The 25,140-nt window shown below is 40.7% G+C and overlaps 1 protein-coding gene across 3 annotated transcripts in view; it reads left to right on the top strand.

Moving 5' to 3' along the window:
* The window catches only part of ELAVL4 (ELAV like RNA binding protein 4), a 142,524-nt gene that overhangs the window by 73,258 nt on the left and 44,126 nt on the right, over nucleotides 1-25,140 (top strand). For all 3 annotated transcript variants that reach the window (XM_072974478.1, XM_072974477.1, XM_006200460.4), the window contains exon 2: nucleotides 16,378-16,618. In XM_072974478.1, coding sequence (XP_072830579.1) covers nucleotides 16,378-16,618 — 241 coding nt within the window. The remainder of the gene's footprint in view (nucleotides 1-16,377; nucleotides 16,619-25,140) is intronic.

The following is a 25,140-nucleotide window of genomic DNA, read 5'->3' as shown; positions in this document are numbered from 1 at the left end:
AATTAGATCAAAATTTTAAGATTAACAAAAAGAGAGATATAGTTTATTCTCATCTCAAAGCTCCTTTGTTTTTGTTAGCAATGTGTAGACTTAAAGTTACTCCAATTATACAAATTCTCCATTAAACACTTTTAAGAGCAGAAAAACATTTGTCCGAGCATCTGACAGCACAACTTTTGTGCAGAGCAACGGATGAAGCCCTAAATATGTTCTTCCTCTTGTGGTTAGTAGCATGTTAGTATTGTGATTCTCGGAGAATTTATTTGACCCCCTCAGCCATTAGTTCACATTTGTTATGATCTTGATACCTGACTCATCTAAAATAAACAGAGCAAGAAGAGTGAAGAAGAGGCTTTAGAAAATGATTTTAAATATAGACCCACACGTTCCTGCTTTGGTTTTCTCGGCTCGCTGCAGAGCCTGGTGGATTGGGAAAAAGGAAGTCTTTTCCAACGTCCTCGTGCTCTCTCCCTCTAAACCCTCCGAGCACCCTGCCTCTGCCGCTGATAACGGAGTCACGCGACAGACTTTGGTTAAACTCTGTGTACTGCATGTTGGGAGCAGGAAGTCACCCAGAATTCTGGCCCCGCTCTCAACGAGCTTCCAGTCTGTGGCGAGACAGGCAGGTAGACCGTGACTAAATGCAGGGTGGTGAGTGTCACGACAGCGCAGAGAGAGGAGGTGCCCAAGGTTGTGTGGGTGGGAGACTGGCTTCAACTGAACTTTGCAAAATGGTGAGGCTATTTAGATGGTGGCGGGAGAACCATTTTAGTGGGGAGAGCGGGAGCACACATACAAAGACGGGGAAGGGACAGACATGGAAGGAACATACCACAGAAGGCATTCACAATGTGGCACTTGCCTTACTGCATTTTGGAGCTTTGTTTACAGACCATCTACTAACCGCCTCCCAAGACCTGAATTCCTAGAAGGCGGGTATCAAATGCCTTGGAACTCAGTTACCTAACAGTAATAAAATATTTATTATTTTGCCACATTCCTATGAACCCTATCAACACTGAGAAAACTGAGACATAGAACTGTTAAGTAACATGCCCAAGGTCACCCAGCTGAACAGGGATTTGAACCTAGGCATTCGGGCTCTAGTGCCTGTGTTCTTAACTACTGTGCTATGCAATCAATATTTAATAAGTGTTTGAATTGATTTGAATTGAATGGATGTAGAAGTAGTTACATGATAATGTACTCACTCGTTTGTCTAAAAAGAGAATAACATGCCAGGCATGCCCAGTTTTGATAGTTATTGCAGCAAAATATCAAGGGCCGTGGTTTTGGCTTTGGCTTATGTGATTGTAGAAACTCTCACAGGTAGAAATGTTCTGTGGGCTCTTAATCTCCAGATTTTAGCTAGACTCAAACCCAAAGTGAAAATGAAATAATTTAGGCCTGAGACAGAGGAGATCAGAGGTCGAAGGAATATGGAGGTGAAAAAGAAACAGAGGCTGTAATGATGGCCTTGCCCAGAAAATGGAAGACCCCTGGCCTTAAAAATACAGTCTTTTGAGATAGTTTGAAAGAAGTTGAGAGAAACAATAATGTAAGCACAGATAGCTTTAAAACATGAAAGTGCCCTAGTTTTAAATTGGTTTTGAAGAGGAGCGAGAGAGAGTCGGGAGAGGTTTATGATAAGAGCGGAATGGTGGGGCGCAGAGCAAGGAAAGCAGGTTGAGCTGTGGAGAGCAGGTGCGCACCCCAGAGAGCCATCCGTTCACTCATCTGCTCTTCCAGCAAAGCCTGGGGCTGGACCCTGAGATTACACATGAGCAAACACGGTCCCTGACCTCAAGGAGCTCGCAGTCCAGAGACAGAGACAGGCAGATGGAGAGCCTCGATGCTGTGTGGTAAATGTCTGTGATGGACGTGTGCACGAGGCATGGAGGTGGGAGCCGCGAGTGGGGAGAGGAGAGTAGGGAAGGCCATGTAAGGCCTGATGCTGAGAGAGGAGGGCTTTCCGGGCCAACAGGAGTGCTTTGCAGAGTGTGGCTCGGGACAGAGCACGCTGTGCTCTGGTTTCTCATTGCTGGCTGCAGAACGGTGCTGCCCAGAGTGCGCTTTCCGAGAGCTTACTGCGGTTGTGGTGGGTAAGGGAGGAAAATGGGAGTTAGTAACTGGAAGACCTCAGCTCAGATCCCACCGCTGCAGCTTGTGAACAGGAGCTTGTCAATGTATCCTCCGATTGTTCCTTAACTCTTAGTTTGCTCCCTGTAAAATGCAAGTAATGGGGGAGGGGAGACAATCCCATCCATCTCTCAGGGTCTTCATGGAGATAAACGGGGTGTTGGGGGTGAACGTGCTTACAACTCCCCTGAGTCTAGCATGTGATTTAATGAATTCTTTCCAGGGCTTTGTGCAGGTTCGTCTGGTTGCTGCAGGGAGATGACACTCGCTGTGTCATCCCTCTCTGCACTCGCCATCACATCTTTCTGACAGAGCCCTAGAAAGGCCTCCTGAAGTGCACTTGGTCCGTGTAGCTGCCCCTTGGGGTCCACAGGAAGGAAGGAAGGAAGGAGCAGTCCAAGTGAGGGTGGGCCAAGAACAACCCCTTCTCTTCCACCCTGACCGCGTTCAGTATACGGAGCATACTGTGGCAGTTCCCTGAAATATCCCTTGAAAACAAGAGGGTTTTCGTTTCAAGTAATCACGAACCCTAATGACTGTGCTTATTGCATTTGAAGTGTCTAACTTTAACCCATTCACAGTAGAGTTTTTTTTTAAAGGGTAGAGTGTACCAGAAATTGTGTTTATAAGTGTTAAAAATGCTGCTTTCATTATTCATTTTTTAAAGTTCACTTAATCTCTTCCCCCTTTGCATTATGTTTTTCTGACTGGTATTATTGTGAGAACTTATTAGTTACTGTTTGTGAAGCATTTTGAAAATGGAAATAGCTATTGACATAGGTGATGAGTAGTACCATTTTTAAGTGTTCTTTTCTATTTCAGAAATTAAATTCCAAGGATAAATCTTACCAGCGGTCAGATTAATCAACTTTGCCACCTGCAACACATTTTAATGGGCATATATTTTCAGTATGTTACATTTTGGACAAGAAGAATGAACATGTATTGAGTGCTTACTGTGTGCTGAGGTCCGAGCCAAAAGCCTGAAATTTGCTATTTTCAGTCTTCACAGCAACCCTACAAGGCAGACAGAAAATTGTTCGCATTTTTCAGATGAGTAAATTTAAATTGCACCTCAGAGAGTCTTAAGTGGCTAAGACAAGGTCAAGGCTGGAGCTGGTTTTCAAACTCAGATCAGATCAACTCCAAACCTCATGCTCTTACCATTATACTGTGCAGAATTTTGAATTAAGACCCTTCCATCCATTTATTGGGCAATATTTACCGACTAATAGCATATATACATCCTAGAATTGTTTTAACTGGATTAGATCATTTTCTTTCTCTAAGACTACTGGGTTGCATTTTATGCCAATAGGAATTCTTTCCTCAAGACTTGGAGGCTTAGGAAAGGGCACAGAATTTGATTTCAGACTTGAGTTCAAATTGTGGTTCCGACTGAGTGACAGTGAACACTGCCGGAAGCCTCATTTCTCTGTCATGTGTAAAGTGACTTCGCTTCTTCAAGTCCCAGTTTTCTCAACTGTAAATGAGAGGAATGACAATTACCTACTTTGCAAAGCTGTGGGAGAATTAAGTGAAGTAATGTAGGTGGAGACACCTAGCACGATTTCTTGTGCGTTAACTGTTGGTGGTATTGGATGGAGTTCACTGTAACTGCTTGCCTGGACACAGTCCTGTGTGACCCACAGTACTTTTAATCAGCATTATGGCAGGATCTCCGTTTATTGAGCCTTTGCCATGTTCCAGGCAGGGACTTTTCTAGGCACTTTGTATGTGCTTCTCCATTACCATATTTATGACATTATGTAGTAATTACTTATTTACTTATTTATTTACTACCTTGCAGGCAGGAACCTCTTTTATTTCCTTCATATCCCAGTATTTAACATAATGGCTTCTGGCCCATTGAAGGAATTCATTAAGGTTAAGGAAGTGAGCTTGGCTTTGTTCCTTTAAACTGCTTTTCTTCTTTTAAAGGCTAACTTCGGTTGTAGGGAGGGACTGTTCAAATGAAGCACCACATTATCATTATTCAATTGTGACATGTAACTTGCTTTAAAAAAATGCCTTTAAATAAGGAAAATTTAGGTTGCACTAATTTTACAACAGCTGATTCTAAATATTTGGTAGCCTTTCACTTTTTTAAAAGGTAAATTTCTGTGATGAAAAGAATATATGAGGAGTTGGAAGAGTTTGCCAAGCAAATTTACTTTGTTTCTGTGATTTCAAAGGCCATGGTTACCCTACTCAAAGGAGTAAACTATTTTCAATAAACTTACTGTATATACATGTGTCATATCCAGATTGTTCTTAGTGGCATATTAAATTAGACCTAAAAACACCTTATCTGAGAATTACATATTACGCAGTTTGAATTTTAGTATAAAGGTAATAATTTTGGACCTTTGTTGTGTGTTGTTAAAAGGCTTATTATTTCTCAAGTTTTAAAATGCCAGTTTCGCTCTTGCCTAGTTAGTGTGAATTAGTGAGATTTTAGAAGTGTATTTTGATAAAGACAGAAGATTGTAAAGACAGAACTAGTAACTTATTTATCCTCTGTTCTAATCCAAAATTCTGTTGTTATGAGGCAAATCATAAAAAATGCATATGGTAGGGGATTTTTAAAAAATATAGCAATGAGGAATTGAGATGACGGAAAATTAAGAGAATTAAAAAATAAGGTAAATTCAGAGGTAATTGTGCTTCAAAAAAATCAGGTTTGCAGTGAGGTCCTATGCTTTTTCTCTACACATAGAGGACTACAGATTTGACATTCATTTTCCTAGCAATGTTACAAAGAGGGGACCCAATGTATTACAAGATGCAGAGTTCATAAAATAAAAGTAAATCCACCATGTAGAGGATAGAGGATATTAGTGGTTCATTGCCATAATAAAGTATTTGCCTCAAAGCAGACAGAAATATTCTGATACCTCATATTTGTGATTTTTTTTTCCCTCTCCTCTTTGCTTCTCGTTCATGAGATTTTTATAAATATGTATTAGAAGGATCTCCGTATGCAGGAAAGTGAGAGAGAAGCTTTAAAAGCGTGGCGTGGAATATGCTTGACAGTGTCATACATTCACAAGATGTCCTTGAAGATGGAGCACAGAACAGAGATCAGGGAAATTTTGGCAGCTGCTGTTGGGAAAATAAATGGCTGTTGTGTGATTGGGCAGATCCTGAAAGCAGGCTCCTGCTCAAACCATGTAATTAAGAAAAGTGGGAGCTTTTGTCCAAGTGCAGAATGTTCATAATATCAGAATTTGTCAGCAGGAGCTTTTAGAACGGATCAGTACTTTTCACTCCCTGATCCAGGGAACAGTTTTCTTATAAATCATCTTCTCTCCTTGCTGTCCTCGTGAAGGTTGCTGCCAGGCAATAAGGCAGACTTAGATTGTAACCTTGCTAATACACGATGATTTAGGTGAACGGGAGACTGAACCAGAGACTGTTTCAAAAAATGCGATTTTTATTCATTTGGGCTTCTATGTAGGAACAATGTGTGACCAAGGAGAGATGGCTGCAGGATGGCTCTGGGAAGGAGGTGGAATCATTTTTAATACTGTGGCTTCAGATTGGTTTGAAGGACTTGACATTTTCTTCCTTTTCAAAAAATCACTTCCTTTCAGATTATAAAAGTGCTATATTTTCATTGTAAAACAAAACATCAGAAAACTTGGAAAATAAAAATGGAGACAAGTATAACAGTCACCTCTAATCCTACCATTTATTATTAGCATTTTAATTTTTCCCTCTGTGCATGTTTGTATAATTGACATAATCAGTTTTATTTTACCTTTTTTCTACATTGATTACAAACATTTTTCTCGTGTTATAAAAACCCATTATAAACATAATTTTAGCAGTTGCAGAATACAATATCAGAATTATACCATGACTTATTTAGTCATCCTCCCTGCTAGGCCCTCAGGTTGTTTCTATTTTTTTATTCTTCTAGATACACTTTTCTTGGTATACCTTATTGTGCATACTTTTCATCTACAGAATTTTGGATTCTTTTGTGAGCTTCTGAACGGATCTTTGGGTCCAAGAATATGAACATAAGTTTCAGAAATTTTGTGCCAATTTATATTTTCATCAATAATGATACAAGAGACTACTTCACTGCACCTTAATGTTTAACACTTGCAAACCTTGAATTTCTTTCTTTCTTTTTTTTTTATGGAGGTACTGGGGATTGAACTCAGGACCTTGTGCGTGCTAAGTATGCACTCTACCACTGAGCTATACCCTCCCGCCTTGAATTTCTATCTGTGTTCTCTGTAAATATTTTCTCCACAAATAATTCAAAGCCACACTCCTCCCAGCCCAGGTCTGCATTCTCACCAACACTGGTTTGCTAACGTCCAGTTTTACATCTGCCTTCCCAGTGGGTGTCCAGGAGGAACAGAAGTCTAGACTACTTCTCTGAAGTAGTTTGAGGAATAAAGTTCTCCTCTGTCAGTCAAAAAGTCCTATTTTCTAAGATTTCTTTCTTACACAAAAACAAAAACAGAACAAACAAAAAACAAAAAACCAGGAAGTCAGTGAAGGAAGAGGTTAAAAATAAAATTTCAAGTGTAATAAAGTAATTTTCAAATTTAAAACTGCTCTGTCAGATTGATGTTCAGGATCTTTTCACTAATGAACATATAAATATAATATGAGGCTGTGTGAATTGTCCATGGATCTAATTAAACATTGGCCACTTACACGTACACTGAGATGCTGAGAACTGTTTTGTTTCTCGCACTATCTTTGGCTTCAGAATGTCCCCAGATAATTCTCCTTTGAATTGGAAACGCCGTTGGCATTATACAATTCTGCTTAACAAAGAGAAGGTTGCTGGATGTAGATTTTTCTAGGTACTGATTCCGTCTACTCCCCTCTGCTCTTCTCCTCATCTCCACTCTAGCTCTGTTAAGAAACAAGTATTAATTTTTAAAATAAAGAAGTATTTCATGTAGATTTCTGAAGAATTTAATCTGAGTGTGCACAAAACTTAAATTCAGAGACGCCCAAATTCTTTAGATCATCATATAGATAACATGTTGCTGTTTACAGCTGAATCTCAGTGAGTTCGCTCACATTCTGAGCCACTAGCCAGGCATTTTATAAATATACAGTATTTATGTTTACATGAATTGTGCCATTGGCTGTTGTTTATGCATTTAATCAGAAGATAAGTCTTACTTAATGAGTCTGTGGGCAGTTTAATAAGTGGTTCATTAATGTTCTTGGTATGGAAGTTGAAGATACATATATACCATCACAACTGGTTCCCATCCCAGCAGATACCTGTAGCTTATTATTAGGCATTTTTGTTATTTTGTCTACATTAAACATTCAGAGTTTGGGGCCTTAGGGAGTAGAATGGGAAAGGAATTGTTTTCCAATTGATTTTTTTTTTATTAGAGCTGATATTTTTACAGGAAGCCTGAGAGCTTGCCCACAAAATTGTATTTACATAAAAATGAAAACATTTATCTTTTTCAAATATGCCTTTAACAAAGAAAGCTTATTGAAAGTTTGGGGTTGTATTTATTTATTGGCCATTTTAGAAAAGAAGATGGAATAGGAGGTGGAGGGGGTGCAGTTGGAAGATTTCCCATCTTTATAATGAACTGGATGATCAAACAATCCCTTCAGCTTTGGAGAGTTTGCTGTAAAAATCTGTTAAAACCAAATATTCAGAGGTTATACCAGGACTGCCCCAAGATGGGCACAACAGGAGATCATTTTAGGCCCAAGCTGAATCCCTGAAGAAACACTGTAAGATATAAAGGAGGCCAGTATTTATTTAGGAGGAGAAATGTATGTGATGTGTCTGGGGAAGAAGATTAAAAGCTTGAATTTCTGTGAATTTGAGAATAATGCCTAAGAGAAATTAAACTTTGATTATGCTTTTCATTTAAACGCTGGCCCTGCTATTTTAAGTATTAATACCTCTTATTCTCTGCAGCGGCTGCTGATTTTTTAAAAGCCCCGACTACCACCACTGAGAATACTTTTGGCATGCCTGGTGTTCCTCTCCAGTAAAGAAGATGCTGTTTCAAAGGAGTAATGCCTCAAGCTTACTTCATTGTTACAAATAGTCATTCATTTAGGACGTAAGCATTTAGACCAGAAACAGGACCGTCAGTTCACTATCAGAATGGCGAGTGACTAGTTTGAGTGTAATTTCATTTACTTGCTTTTGGTGAGGAGGAGGATCATTAGAGAAACTCTGTAGGAAATTGCTTAAAAGAAGGGTGTGTATATGATTGATTTTAATTATTTGTTTACTTCCCCTCCTTTCCCAGCCTCTCAACTTGAACCCTTTAAGGGCAGGGACCAAATTATTTTTGTTTCCCCAATTCCTAGAACAATGCCTTGGTCTATAATGGCATTCAATAAACTCATCTTGAATTGAATACACTTGTTTTAAAGATATGCTGAGAATTTATTACCATGTAACTTCCTAGAGTAAATAGGTCTTTCAGGTTATTTGTGCATCTGCCCAAAGGTATTATTAAACTGTCAACGTGTTTTCCCTAGTTGGAATTAAATTTTTTTTCCAGAGGGTTTTTTAGTTACCTTCTAGCAGAATCTACAGAAACTTGGTGCAAATGGTTTTTAGAGACATGAGTGCAGTCTTCCAACAGATTCCCCTGGTCTGCGGACCTTTGTGAGTCATTACTTGTAATTCGGTTGAGGGTGGGGTGTATTACCCAGTTCCCTTTTCCTAGAGTGATCAGATCATAGATCTCAGCCTCTCCTCTTGGGCCCTGTTAATAACATGTGTCTCCTTCCCAGTTGAATCATAACCAGGAAAGCATTGCACTTAGAAAAAAAAAAGGCTAATCTGAAGGGACTTGAGCAAATTAAAGCCTTTTGAAAAGAAGGAAGGAAGAATATGGATTTTATGAGCTGATGGACAAAACTTTAAAGAAATATGAAATTGGGGGGTTGTAAGGACATTTTTAGTATCTTTCAAGGAGCAAGAAGAGAAGTGAGGAATTATTCCTAAAAATAATGTCTGTCTTCAGGAACACAGAGCCTGCTGTGTAATTTTCTAACTTTGGGGATTTGTTTTTCCAGGCTTTTGAAAAGCGGGTGAGATGCAGTAGTCGGGGCTGCTCTACCAGAGTCTAACATACTGCATGTCAGGATTTTATAAGGGTTAAGTGGGAAATGCCTACAAAGAGAATTAGGACTTTTATTTTTGTTCTCATGAATAATTTAAATCTATTTCTTTAATGGTTCGATTCAGTGACTGCCCTTGGTAAACATTATTCTTCATGCTCTCGGGAGCGCTTGTTCTATTACATAAGGCTTAGCCTTTATACATACATTTTCAAAAGTCCTTCCAACATAGTAAAAGAAAACACCTTTAAATACTTATTAAAATATTTAATAAAATACATGTGTGTGTCTCGGATGTGCACACCTGAGACATGTTTACAATCAATTCATTCCTTTAGCATCTTTTCTAGTTTCCGGGAATGCTGACATTTGAGGGTACTGAAAGTAGAGGGGAGGGAATTTGGAAAAGAAACATCGTATTCCTATGACCCCCCCAGGTTCTTTTTTCTTGATCGTTTTGCCTGAATTGAGTATCGAGGACACTCCTCCCCTAGAAAAATCAGAAGTTGAGGAAAGCCTAGAGCGGCGGGCTGGGCGTACAGGGCCCTGCGCTGGGCTCTGGGATGATGAATGTCAGTAGTGAGTTCCTACATTGGTGCAGGTTCCTGTAGTATAAAGTCATAAACTTTTATTTGCCTTGTGAAGTAAATACTGAAAGTGTAAACTAGGTTAACTTATGGAAATGCAAGACCATACAGTTTATTGTCAGAGTTTCATTTTGAGGATAATACTGGAGCAAGGCCATGATGTGGTGTGGTGGACAGGATGGGTGAGGGGGCTATGGTAGGACCTCTGTTGGGGCTCTCTGGGGCCCCAAATAATGATTTCCTCGGTTGTGAGAAGGACCAGTCCTGTAACTCTAACCTGACTTACCCCAAACTTCAGCACATGGAAGCCTAGTGAAGACAGAGCTGTAAGGGATTCATGAGCCAATGGAAGAAATATTAAAGGAGGCTTTAAGTACTTTTTAGAATTTTAGAATGGTCTCACTTAATACACTTTCTAGCCACAGGACGTGCTTGGTCTGTCCTCTGACATGTGGACCCTTCAGCAATAAATATTTGTTTTAATGAATGAATGAATTCTGAGGACAAGAAATTACATGAAAAGAGTGATTTGGGAAGGAAGGGAAATTTTTGCTCTTTGATTATATGGCTACTACTAGAATCAATTGGGGGATTTCAACCTGAGACAAAGGACTGACTTTAGTGTGCATAAAATGTTGTGCGCATGTAAATTTTTCTGGGGAGAAAGGGCAAAGGCATTCACCAGGTTCTCTACAGGATCCATGTCAGCCAAAGCTTCAGCCCTCCTACTTAAATGAATGCCTCTTAAAATCTGCATTTGAAATAACATCTAAACGTATGCCTGCCATATAATAGGTACTCAGTAAGTATTCTGTCCTCTTCTGTTGTATGTAACATGGGGATGACATTAATACCTTTTTGGCTTGTACTTCACAGGGTTGTTTGAGGGATCTAGCAAACTATTGGACCTCCGAGGAGTTTCATTTATTCAACAATTCTCTATGCAGAACCTACCAATTCTCAGGCCCTGTCCTATATACAGATACTGTTATAAACAAAGCAGATGTGGTCTCTGTACCATGGAGCTCAGAGTTCAGGTTGCCATTCTTTGTGGACTGTAAAGTACTGTACTCAGAAAAGTAAGGAAATAGGCCTCCACACCTATATTCAAATGCACTTCTATGATATGGCCACCTTCCTACCCTCCCTGAAAAGAAGTAGAAGTAACCCTTCATCCAAATGTTCATATCTGCATTGTCACAAGAATATTAAAGTGAGGTAGTCTGTAGGCCTGAGCTCAAGTCCCATTTTTGCCTCTTATTAGCACTATGACCTTGGGCAAGTCATTTCTCCTTTCTGGTCCTCAGTTTCCTCATTAAAATGACAGGGGGATTGGGCTCTGTGGTCCCTCATGTTCTCTGTTACCTGTCATGCATCCACACTGTGAACTCATGAAGGCCAGCTTCTCATCTTTGTTGTCTCTGTATCCCCAGGACTTCGCACAGTGCCTGGCACTCCAGGGCTCCATCTCTGTTCGTCTAAGGTTCCCAGATCTAGCCATTGTGGAAATAAATCCTTTTTATGCATATGACCTGGCATGCCCAAGAAGTGGAATAACAGATACCTTGGGCGGGCAATAACAAAGATGTGATTGAACAGCTAATTAGGACCATTGTTTAGAACCCAGGATTTTGGCAATGGAGTTGCCATGAAGGGCAGAGAGGGTTGGCTCTTTTTTTCAGGAGCATCCTGAGAAAGAGGCGGACCCAGCCTCTGCATCATACCCTGCTCACCCTCTGCAGAGATAAATGACCCTGAATGTTGATCCAGCAGCTGCTTGCCTGAGGCCTTCCCTCCTGCTTTTGTTGTATATTTTGCAGGAAAAAAAAAAAATATAGTGGGAGGGGTGAGATTAATGTGTTGAGTGTGAGTAATTAGTCATTCAAACCATCGACATTTACAATGACAGGATTTGAGTGCCTCCATTATTGTGCACTGCTCTAATAGTTTATCCCTGAAATTTTCTGCCTGTATAATGTTTCTTAAAATATATCATGGGAACATAAAAGATTTAATGCAGTGCTTTGTACAACCATTAGAGTTTGAAGTCAACTGAACCTCCTCAGTGCTCTATCCTGGAGGCTGACTGTAATTCTGTTCTGAATTGCCATTCATAAGTGGGAAGGAAGGCAAGTCAAGGGTTTGAAACCTGGTCAGCTATGAAGTTGGCTGTGAGACCCACACAGAATGTTTCATTAAAGTGCATGTGTACACTTGAGTAACTGATATATTTATTTGCAATGAACATTGTGCTGTTACAATATTAAAGGCCTTAGCCTGGGAAGCAAGTGTTCTGATTTGCTGAGCCACCTCAGAACTTACTGGAGGATATTGTTCTGTCTAATACTCATGTTTACTCTGGTCTGTTTCCCAAGTAGAGATTACAGGTGTCTTCTCTTTAAGATCTATCACATCGCTTTAAATGCTGTCATTTCCTATTCTTGGATTTGATATATTTACATCTCGGCAACTTCTCTTATTTTCCAAATAATGTTTTAAAATCCTCTTGGTTCACTTGTATGTCGGATTTGATTCTGACATTTTACATTTCTGATTCTTTTTTTAAGCCTGTCTTGCATATTGGGATGCATCAGTAAGACTAGCGACAGGTCTTATTGCACGATGTATATTAACACATTGGCAAATGTTTCTCAGCTTTAGAGCTGTACATTTTTATTGAGAAAACTCTGTGCATCTTCCTCAGTTCTTTCTGAGGCCACAGAAGGATAACCGGGTAGTGTGTGTGAAGAGCTCCATCTCCACGGGACGAAAATGACTCGACCTAATTTATAGGCTTGGTCTGTTGAAGTGGCCCACTACTGAACGTTGCATCTCATGGCTCCTTTTCAAAGGTTTGGGCCACTTTGGGTTGTCTGATGTTCAGATGGGGCTCAACTCCAGGAGTCCACATAAATTAGGAAATCCACATAGGATATAAGGAGATCCAGAAAGCTGATTAGGGAACTGAAATTTCTTTGCTGCAGACTTGATACTTCCTAGGTCTTCCAGAGCAGGGAGACCTGTGAAACATTCGCAAGGACAAGTGCTGACTTTCACCACTGTGTCTATGAGTCAAGCATCCAGTAAACAAACAAAAAAAATGAACCCAGCTGTCAAGTGACCTTTAATAGTCTTGGTTGCACAGAACTCAGCGTGCTTAGTTAGGTACGACTGACTTTCTTTGTACCCCATCATTAACACCCATAGCTGCCTCAGTGCTGGATATTTTCTAGGTGTTTGACCAGGGGCTGCAAGAAGGGGAACCTAAGAAGGTGGAGCAGGGAACGTGTTCTGTAGATTGTGGGATGGGCTTTTTTGACATTAAGGTGAAATGTAGTAGTTGGGCAGCTCTGTGGTTCTGCCAGCCGAGCCTCCTGAAGTGGATAGATTCTGTCTTTCAGGTTCCTTGTTGAGTTGGCAGTGCTTCTTGTGTTTGTTGCCTGGTCACCTAACTCAGTGAAGCAGAGAGGCAACACGGCGAGTGGAGGCCCTGCAGACCCAGGAGGCCCGACGGCTTGGCAGAAACCTGCCTCCCAGCCAGGAGTGGGGAAGATGCTCTGTAACATCTCCATTAGCATGACCCTCTCCCCTGGGCCCGTCGCCCTCATTCTTTCCTGGACCCTGGCCTCAAGGGCAGAGCCGCTGAATAGGCATTACTGGGTGCAGTTTCTATCAGTGCTGAGGGCAGCTTGATTTAAGCTTCTTCCAGGGATCTCTTTGCTTTCTCCTTGCTTTCTGGGCCAGCCTAACACAATCCCACAGTTGACCTGAAGCCAAGATGGTTCTTGGTAAAGAATCATAGAAGCTCCCCACCCTCTTCAGTCTACCTTATTTCCCTGCCTCCTCTTGAGACTTCTTTTTTATTTTGATTTCGTTTCCCATTTGTGATTATCAGAAGGAAAAACAGTTAGAGTAACAGTCACCTGTGTAGGGCATGATGAGGAATAATAGTAATGATACTTACAGTCACTTGATGTTCTAGGCACTTTAGGTAGATAGACAGACAGACAGACAGATAGATAGATAGATAGATAGATAGATAGATAGATAGATAGATAGATAGAACCTTATGCGATAGGCCTTATTCCAGTTTACAAAGAGGAAGCTGAGGCTTAAGAGTATTGAAAGAACCTGCTTGAGATCACAGAGCTAGTAAGTAATAGATCTAGAATTTTAGATCAGCTGTTCCCTTGACTAAAAACTCATTCCTTTTTTTTTTAATACCACTATGCTTCAGATGAGAAAATAAGCAGAAAACAAAACAGAATAAAAACAAAACCAGTCTCTGAATGTTGATGAGGATGAGCAACAACTAGAACTTTCATACTCGGCTGGTGGGAGTGTCAGTTGGTACAGCTACTTAGAAAAACTTTTGACAGTGTCTACTAAAGCAGAATACACCCAGGAGTATTCCCAGCAGAACTGCGTGTGTATAGATAATGCTCATAGCAGCAATATCTATCACAATTAGAAACTAGAAAGAACCCAAATACACATCAAGGTAGAAGAGATAAATAAAGCATGGTATTTGCATACAGTGGAATTCTCTGCAGCAGTGGAGAACAGCCTGCATCTCACAGCATGGGTGACACCCAGACGTAATGTGTGAAAAAACATGAGAGAGTACGTGTTGTGTGATTCCATGTATATAAAATTCAAAAACAGATCAGATAAATTTGTGGATGAGAAGTCAGAAGAGTGGTTACCTTTGGGGGGTGGTGTGAATGACTGGGGTGGGGACATAAGAAAGGCTTCTGGAGTGCTGGTCAGGTTCTATATCGTGATCTGAAAGGTCACTCAGGTGTGAGTTGTGCTCACTTTGTAAACATTCCTTGAGTTGTACCCTTAAGATTTATACACTGTACTACATACATATTAAATAAAAATACTTATCTCCCCCAAATTCTCTGAGCAGCCAAATCATAATAATAATGGAAGCTACTAGTAATCAGATATCTGCTAAACCTTGGTTTCATCGTCTACAAAATGTAGAGAATATTAGAATATGCCTTCTTGCGGGGAGTCAGTGAGAGAAGTCACATCACGTGATTGGCAGAGTGACCTTAATAAGTATCTCTGATCATGGTTGTCTTCCCACTGCTGTTTGGGCAGTTCACATACATCATGACATCAGATCCTTCTTACCATCTTGCGAGGCAAACAGCATATTGTTCTCCCTTTTCAAATGAGGAAAACTAAGTTTCCGAGAGTTCAAGTTCCTTACCCAAGGTCACACAACTCTGGAATGGCAGAGCACGATTGCATTTCCAAGGCATTGATGATCGATTTCACAGGCAGCAGAAGCCACATCAGGAGGGACACATAAGGGGTGGTGCTAGGATAGAATGGAAAATTGGGACTTTGGGGCTGCATTTGGGGCCAGGAAAACCAGGTGCAGGCCCAGACTTTGCCCTACTTTCCTGTGGTGACAAAGAAGTTGCTGGATGTCTCTGAAATTCATCTCAAACATGAGGATTTTGAACTGAATTTTATTCCCTTAAGTGCCTCTGTGCTCTGCAGTTTCGTGATTCACTGTTGGTCGTACAATGCAGGACATCTTTATGACCTGGTTCCATGAGCTTAAACCCATTTTTCATGTAAAACCTTCTGGCATCATCTTCTCGGGACTTCCCCTGATTGCCCCTATACTGTAAGCAGAATTAGTTGCTCCCCCACCACATGCCCACTGTCCTAATATAATCATTTGCCTGTCTGTGTCCTCTACAGACTGTAAGCTTCTTGTGGGTAGAGACTAAGACTTATCTCTGTCCCCATGCGTGCTGCCTAGGGCAGTTCACACATTCGTGTATGTTTGTTTAATTAACTATTGAAGTACAGAGGAAGTCCTTTTTGAGTAATGTGTGAGAAGACAACCTGGGATTGTGCTAGACCTAAGGTAGAGACCTAGAGGGAACCTTTCCTTTGTGTTTTTAGTTTTTATTAGAGGTCCAGGAAAAACAACAGAGTGGCTGGGGAGAAAAATCATTAGATAACTTTGTAGCTCCCCAGCATGCGCTTATGAAATCTGAAGTTTGATCAGTATTCAGCATCAGTGAAAATCTAAATCCTTCCCATATGGAACAGCCCCCCTTAATTTAATGTCATTTTACTTTATGAGATAGTTAATAAACAGGTACTGTATTTGATCTTGTGAGCATAGCCCTCTATATTTAGCTTTTTCAGCTTTAATGGAACTATAATTTTAATCATGATTATTACTTTACATTTTAATTATAATTTGGTGTGGCTTAAGTATACATTTCTGAGAGTGATTGTGTAATGAAAACAGGAATTAGCTTTTCATTAACAAAATAATGGGAGAGTTCCCACTGCATTCTAGTCTGTGTTCAAAATCTATGGGCTGGCCTAAAAATAGCAAGGGGAGTTTAACATTTTGGTTAAAAACATGCTTCTAAATTGGCTGTGTTCACAACCCCGTCTCTTTTGCTCCATCTTGCTTTATCTTGTTCTCTTTCTGTTCAAAAAAAAAAATAAAATCTTGAAAGAGACTTTGTATCTTTGAGATATCAAAAGGCTTAATATTTTTATTTTTATTTAGATAATTAGCACCATGGAGCCTCAGGTGTCAAATGGCCCGACATCCAATACAAGCAATGGACCCTCCAGCAACAATAGAAACTGTCCTTCTCCCATGCAGACAGGGGCAGCCACAGATGACAGCAAAACCAACCTCATAGTCAACTATTTACCCCAGAATATGACCCAAGAGGAATTCAGGAGTCTCTTTGGGAGCATTGGTGAAATAGAATCCTGCAAACTCGTGAGAGACAAAATTACAGGTACGCTCTTCTTCAATATTCTAGGCTTGGGATTCACAGCTGCATTGTTCTGTTACATGTGCAGAGCTCAGCAGCAGTGCCTATGCATGGTGGTGCCTGTGAGCGTCTGCAGCGTGCCTCCTGCATTCAAGGACAGCGGGGCACGCGGTCGTAAACTCATCTGCGTGTGTACGCTACATGAAATGTCATCGCAGATAAAGATTTTGGAGTTTCCTCAGCTTTATTTTGTGTGAAATGATCCTTTGGTTGTATCTCCTTTTATTCCTAATCAGCCATCTCTACCCTTTGTTCTTTAGTTCTCAGCTCTGCCCTCTGCCCTCCCCATTCTAGTTTTTATCTATGTATTCCTTCCCTCTCAAACATTTGGTTTGTGTGTGTCCAATGCTCTTCCATGTGTCTGAGACAGTGTTTTAAAGGGGGCCATTGTGGACTTGTGAAAGGAGATCACAACTGCCCCATTGTCGCTGGGGAGAAATAGGCCTAAGGATAGCAGATTATCCTGAAATAAAATTACACCGCAATAGGAGGGAGATGCTGAATGAAGGTATTTTATTTTATTTATTTGTTTGTTTTGAAGATACTCTGAGAAGTCAGAGACTTTTTACTTGAAAGTGAAACAGAACCCCATACTTCATACTTGAAATTTTTAGGTTCTGATTTTTTTTCTAACCGATAGCCATTCATTGAGGACCTAATGTTTGCCAGATGCTGATGCTGTAATTCTTTGGGGCTGGTGCTGCGGGTGTTTCCCTGTAACCTTTCTGGAAGTGAGGATGTTTTCTTGGAAGAACGCTGGACTACTTCCTGATGGCAGTGAAGCTACTGCTCTCTGATGCTGCACTCCTAAAGTCGTTCATGCTCAACTTTGAGTGTTTGTCATTTTTGAGTGTTGGCTTTTGTTTCCCTGTCTCTGGATGGTTTAATTGAAGAGCAGCTGGCCTAAATAAGAAAAAAGGAAATTCTGTAATTAAAATGAGGAGATATATTATCTTGATTTTAAATCATAGGATCCAGTGTATTTGTGTGCATGTATCTATATATATTCTCCAATTCTTCTAATTCTCTTGCAGATTTGCCCCTCATGTATATTAAGTATTTTGCAAAATCATAAAGCTAAAATAACTGTTGAAAATATGTCACGTAACCCTTCAAACATAATTTCCTCTTCTGTAAAATTGAAAAATAATACTTATCTCCCAGGGCTTATTGTGAGGATTAAATGAGAGACTGGATGTATACTGCCTAGCGTGATGCCTAGCATAGCAGTCTCTCAGTAATTGAGGCGGGGTGTTATTTTTATAGGTACAGTTAGTATGTTTCAAGGAGAGTAGCTAGAACAGAGAAATTTTATCAAGGTCTCCAAATAGGACCAGGGCTTTGATTATCTTATCTCAGAGCCCGGATCATCCATCCTTTAACAGAATTGCATGTGCTCTCAGAAAGCCAATATTTAGATTCCTGAATAATCTTTATATAATAGGATGATAATTCAAACCAAATTAAAACCAGTTAACCATATGATTCTTCCTCCCACTCTTGTATAGAAAATATATTTTTGGTGTAGCCTTACCTTCTAAATAGGGACTCTACCAGCTATATTAGTGAATGTTATTAATCACCTTTTCAAAAGAGTTCCTTTAGAACTAGAGTGAGATTTTTGAGACGTACTGATTCATGGTGTTGTTCCTTGTTTTCTAAAGACACATGTTTAAACAAGCAGATTCCTTTACTGAAAGAATGCTAATTTGGTAGTTCACTGAATGGATTTGAATAGGAGTGACAGCTTCGAAGACAGCCTTTAATTTGGTATACAAAACCAAAATTGTCAACTTTGGTTTGTTTAGCACCCTCTCTAGCACAAGCATCTGAGCTTAAAGAATAAGCTTATGGGTTGAGAGCAGAAATACAATTCAGGCATAAATTTATAATTATCTATTTTTTTAATTCAGGGGAAAAAGAATTTTATTTGCAGAGAACTTATGGGAATGAGGCAGGGAAATATAGAGAGACCAGAGATATTTGCCCTCATTTGGTAGCAGTGTTTAATAAAAGTAGAACTTGTGGTTGTAAAGAGTGCTTATTAAATTCTTCATTTACACTACCTAATTAATTCTAGCATTTTAAATTAACAGTGAAACTGGTCCCTGCTGTACCATTCCATAGATGCAGCATATTTCCTCCATCCACCCGTTGTTCAGGTTTAATTGGCTACTACAAGTCAGAGGAGGAGGAAGAGATGGGGCTGTGGGGAGGTGGGGAAGAATTGGGGATGGCTCTAATGGGAGACCCTCTGAGGCCTACATTTGGGGTTAAGTGATAATACGGGCTAGGAGAGGTGAGGTATCACGCCAGGCAAGTTGAAAGGCTGCTGCTGCTGGTTCAGAAGTCGGGGTAAATGACATCATAGGTATTTTTGTTGCCCTGATTTTTACCATCCCAGTCCCCCCTTTTCCTCCAACACCTCCTACAGATCTCAATGCATCTTGATCCTGTGAAGTTTACAAGAAGTTCTAAATATCCAGTGGGAGGATTGAGGGGTGGGAAGTGGCAAAGAGATAAGAATCCAAGATGAAGATTTTCTACCCAAACCACTCTGTGAGAGGATATATAGATCCCCTTAGAAAGTTCTGGCTTCTAAAATTGAGAATGAGAGAGACAGGCAGAAAGAAAGAAAAGGAAGGGAGGGAGGGAGGGAGAAAAGAATGAAGGAAGGAAGGGAGGAGAACAGAGAGAGAAAGACAAAAAGAGAAATCATTGATGATGTTGCCAGAGGCTAGATTCACTCTTAGCTGAGGACTGTTGATGAATTCTCCATTTGAATTTGGGCGTGGACTTAAGTGTTGTGGTGCTGAGGGCATAATTGCTATCATATATCAAGTACTTACTCTGTGCCAGGTACTTGGTAGGCAGTGGACGTACCTTATTTCATTGAACTCTGAAAACCATCTCCATTTCCTTACATGTGGACACTGAAGCTTAGTGAGGTTAAGGGAGCACAGTAATTAGCAGGTGATGGAGCGGATTTCACCACACCTGACACCCCACCGCCCCAGCCCCCCACCCCCATTTCCAAAAGCATGATCTTATGTGGAAGCATGTGCAGGGTGCCTCTGCCTAGCCCTAATCCCATAACCCAGTGAAACGTTGTGTTCCTCTGAGTAGCAGTTACTGACCACCCTCTGGAGAGTACCTAATGCACCATGGCTTTCAACAAGACTCTTGTGTGTAAAGAGAGGCAAGATAATATTTATCATCCTCCGAGGATACAACTCAGTCTTCGATGTAGAGCCAAATTTACTGAAAGTGCCAAGTTTAAGATTCCCTTACAGTGCTTTTGGACATCTCTGCTACTTATCTTCTCAGAGATATTAGATTTTCTTTCCCCATTTGGGGAAGGACATTTATCAGGATAATCTAGGTACCAGGGAGAGAAAACATGTGTCCCAAGTTGCTTTTGTGTGCAGTTGTGGACGTGAGGTGGCTCTGGAAGCTATGTCCTTTGTTTTTCTCCTCCATCCACCTTCAGCCTCTGTTGCTGGAGGGGAAAGAAAGTGGTACACGGCCTGCAAGGATTTTTGTGCAACTCAGAAACTCGGGCAAACAATCCCAAGCCCCTTGTAGAAATTCTGCTATTCCTGTGGACTGAAGACAATTGAATTTGTTTCTTATTTTTTATTTTGTTGCCTTCTTGTTTTTCAGACTTTGAGACTGCATTTCTGAAGCCAGGTTCCTAGATGATCAGTGTTTTAGGGGAGGAAACATATGGCTTAGCTGGGATAGAGTTAGGTGACTCAGGGTCTGTCTTAAAGCCAGCACAGCTGGAATGCTAAATTGCGTTTTTATAATTGTCTCTCTTGTTATCACCCCTCTCCAAAAGGAATAGAGAAAGGAGGGGGGAAAGTAACAAAGAAAAATCCCCAGAAATAAATCACTGTATAATAACAAACAGTTTTGGTCTGCTTATCTAGATTGTGTGATTCTTTGCATCATAGTGATAAAGAAGAGTTCTGTTTTTTCTGATGTCACTCTCCATGTGCCCATGCAGTGTAGTTTTTAAGGGTAGTTTTCTAACCATTTCAGGCAAGTGAGAGCTCTAAGGGATGGGGAGGGGGTGTTTTGAGGACAGGGTGGTCCAAACTGAACATTATCGATTGTAAAACTGAATATGTGGAGTGACCCATGTGTGGAACAGACCATATGGGCTGTGGATGGTTGAGAAAGAGTGAGGTTTGTGTTAGCTGGAGCTATTGGGGGGCATTTGAAAGATAGGGTTAGGATTTAGGTAGAGGGAAGAAAAGCAAAGGAATAGAGCTGAAATTCCAGTCTAAGAATAAAAGCCTTTGTTTATTCCTCTGTGCTTTGGACAGAGGCAGCAGAGTTGGGACGTGCCTCTTTGGAAGCAGTAGTCTGATATGAGGCAGCATTGCCAAGTGAAATTAAGCATACCAAACCTTTAAGTCAGAGTTGCACCCCAGTGGACAAACACATTTCCTAAGCCCCACCTCTAACCCATTTCTTCCTTTATAGCACATATCTTTGGCTTTATTAATGCTATCGTTCAGTGGAAAAAGCAGAATAAGGCAAAAAAGACGCTTTGCTACTGGGGGACATCTGGATGACTTCTTTGCCACAGACTTTGTGTCTAGAAATACATGTCTAATTAAAGGAACCAACTCAGTTTTGATTCAGTGACATTGGGTAACTTCTGTTCTTTCTCAGATTTGTGAAAGTGCTAATAATCCTGTGTGTCCTTCTCAGGAGGTGAGATGTGGGGCACGGACTACAGCAGTGGGGGAAGGGGGGCAATGTCTGTTAGAGCATTTAGGCCAAGAGGCATTACAAGGGATACAGTCTTGGGCTGAGAGGGAGAGGAGAGTGAGGGTTGTGGGTTGCTTTAAGTTACTGCATGTACTTACAGGAAACTGGACTGATAGGGACACTGGGAATTTAGTGAAGTTTTGCTTCTGAGATAACTTTATAAACCTCAAGAGGCTCTAAAAAAATCCTAAAATATGAAAGTGCTTTGAATTCACTCCTGAAATGTGAATTCAGCCCTAGGGTAACTTTATCGGTATAATCTCTGACAGCACCCGGCAAAGATGAATAAAAATAATAGCAGCAGCTTTTGTATGTTTTTGTGTGCTTTCTGTGTATTCTGGGCACTATATTAAAAGCTTTAAATACAGTTGCTCATTTAAATAGTAAATTGGGACTTCTTAGAGATTCATAATCATAGCCAGTGTTTATTGAGTGCTTACTGTGTGCTAAGCATTGTGCTGAGGTCAATAAAGGGCATTGCATATAATCCCCAAGACAGTCATTTTGCAGTTGAAGGAATTTGGACTTAGAAACAACTGAGTCATTTGCTCAAGGTGACTTAGCTTCCAAGCAGAGGAGCTGGGACTTGAACTCTTGGCTCTCTGACTAATTGTGAGTTATCCCATGGTAGTTTCTCTCTGGCAGTTTCCCTAAAAATACTAAACTGGCTTCTCCCCTTTACAAACCAACTCAGCTTATATAACCTAGGGAATGAAAACTTTTAGTACAGGCAAAACTCTAATAATTAGAGTTCAGAATCTTTTGTTTTGGAAAATAGAATGCTGTGCATTAAAATAAATAAATAAATAAATAACAATATTTTAAAATTAAACAGGCCACTGCTTACCTGAACAAGGGAAAAATAGATGTGGAGTGGTTTTTACCCTCAGATTCTTTCTTCACAAAGTAACCTTCACTGTGTTCGCCTTTTCTTTATCTTGCAAGCACTGTGTTGAAATGGATGCTGCCTTAAATTTAAGCATAGTTAAAACCCAGCCTCAATTATGCATATCCAAGAAAATCCCAAGATATTGATTAGCTAAATGAACTTTTCTACATGCACATCAGAGGGATATTCGTTAGTGATGGGAAGGGTAGAGGAAATAGTCGCATTTATCAGCATATTTTGCTGCTGATTTTGAAAATGTGCTTGGTACAGTGCAATGCGCCTCCTGAATTCAGAGGAAAATCAGGCAAATTTGCATCTGTTATTTTATTTATCACCTCCCTGCAGTCATTTTATACATATTCCACAAAGAAGAATAAAAGAATTTTGAGTTGTTGATTTGGGGAGGGCGGCTGATTATTGTTGGGGGTGAATGGAAAATTTTTAGGTATGGAAAAGATTTGGCAGACTAATGGGGTTTACCAAACAGGAGAATAGGGAGTCTGCCTTATTAAGGGGAACTTGGAGAGCGTTAGAACATTAAGTGGAAACCGTAAGCCATATAATCATTGTGCCTCTTACACCCCCATCAAGGGCAATCGGAGACCCCTCATCCTTTCTAATTAGGACACTTTGGCAATTGAGTGGAGCTGTGAGGCTTAGAGTTCGTACAGGTACATTCTGCTTCTTTTGACACATTTTTTTTCCCAGGACGGCAATAGTCAGGATTATAGACCAGGTATGCTTTCCCTTTGCCCCCTGGCTATTTTTCCCTTCATCTTCCCTTCCAAATCAGACTTTTCTGCCCTGCTTCCAAACTCAGATAACCATAGGAAAATATTCTCACGTCCCAGGAGAGCTGTCTCAAAGGATTTTTACCTAGGATGTGAATCAGGCCTGGGTATTTTAAGGATTTTCTATTTCTGTGCTTTAGCTGACTGTTTGGTTCGTAAGACCAATTCCCTGTTCACCCAGCCACCCCTCCTTCCCTCAACACATACACACTCCCCGCCACACACACTCACTCACTGGCTCCCCCCTTCTCTATAAAATGATCTGGTTGATTGAGACTAGGAACTAAGCAGGAAGGTAATGTCAAGCTGAAATTTCCACACATTATCTAAAAATGTAATTCATCAGCTTCAGGGTAGGAGGAAAGTGCTTTTCTGAAATGTGTTAATGGGAAATTCATTTTTTTCTTGTCCTCTGTGAGCTGTGGTAGTGGTGGTTTCCTTTTTCAGTCTGCCCCCACCCTGCCCCCATTCCGCATCTCCCTTACTGCTCTTAACTGATGAATCCTGTCATGTGCCTTTATTCCTTGTCAGAACTAAAGATCTTTAAGTTGCCTTTTTGTTTTTCCTACAGCCCCAAAATTGAGCTTTGATGGGAGAAGATATTTCTAGTTTGGAAAGAAGATAAAATTCAGGTGGAAACCATATATTTGTATAAGGCTTTTACATTTGTAAAACGTTTTCAATCAGCCAGCTCTATTTATTTAGTGTTGCTCTCTCAGACCAAATGAATGTTATTTCCTTTCCTCTCTTCCCTTAAATTCTGTATCAGGGTCTGTGAGGGAGTGAAAGAGGGGAAGACATAGTTGGTGCCCACATGTTGTTGCTAGCAGGGCCAATGAGTGGGGGAAGCTGGGAAAAATTACAGGGCCCTGTGGCCCCCTGCAGGTCTGGGCGCGGCTGAGAGCCTGCTTATGACGCATGAAGGTGATGCCACCTTTGCTCTTTTATGAGGTGTTTTGTTTTGTTTTTTCACTAAGGCCCAAACCCACCCTTCCTGACCCTGATTCATAAAATACAATGAAGCTGGAAGCTTGATGGGATGCTTACTGTCTGTCAGCTACAGTGCTAGGCGTGTCACCTATGTTACCTCATTGAAGCTTTGTCTCAGTCATACATGATCCATGGTATTATCCCCATTTTAAGGATGAGGAAGCCAAGGTTTAGAATCAGCTAGCTGGGGAGTGCAAAGCCTCTGGTCTTTCTGTTACCTCACCGCTCTGCCTCTGCTGAATGAAGGTGAAGAAAGCATCAGCTGTGGGTGTTCAAAGGAGGAGAAGATCGCTGAGGGCTGGGATTCTCAGAGCAAGTATCAAATAGAAGTGAGCCTTAAACGGCAGATTGTAGGAGATGCGGAGAAAGCAGCTGAGCCAAGCTTCACAGACAGCTTCAAGGGATTGTGAATAGAACAGCCAGGGCTACCCGGTGGGGGAAATGTTAGTGCTTCCTTGTGTTGATGAAATCAGTTCAGAGAGGGTAAGTAATTTGTCCAAGGTCACAGCTAGGAAGTAGTGGAGCTGAGATTTGAACCCAAGCCTGTCAGACTTCTTCTACGTTGCTGATAAATAACCTGGCCTAACACAGAAAGGGGTGGACAGAAAGTTTGCAGACTTCCCATGGCCCCTGTGATTTGAGAATCGTTGTTTTTCTCGCTCAGGTCAGGGCCGTGTTCTCTCAGTGACTCTTTTTTCCACCGACTTCAATTTCTTGCTGATTTATGAGTTTGGTTTTCTGCATGGCTCTTGTTTTGCAGTTGGCTGTCTGGTGAGACAGGGCCCCATCTACACAAGTGGATACAGCTAATTAGGGTAATTACTCTAACTCCTGTGGCCACTAATAGAATTTCTCATCACAAACATCTTAAATCATTTTATTGGTAGTATGAGCATAAAATGTATATTTAATAATCCCTCATATTTGCCCTTTATGTTTATTTTCAAAGGCTTTTATATTCAGGACCTCCTCTGATCCTGTTGGAGTAGCCAAGATAGGCAAGGTCTGTACTCACTTTACAGAGCAGGCCAGTG

Source organism: Vicugna pacos, chromosome 13 (genome assembly GCF_048564905.1).
Source record: "Vicugna pacos chromosome 13, VicPac4, whole genome shotgun sequence".
In the NCBI taxonomy this organism is placed as follows: Eukaryota; Metazoa; Chordata; class Mammalia; order Artiodactyla; family Camelidae; genus Vicugna; species Vicugna pacos.
The sequence above is the reverse complement of the archived record's forward strand: the minus strand, read 5'-3'. Positions and strand labels throughout refer to the sequence as shown.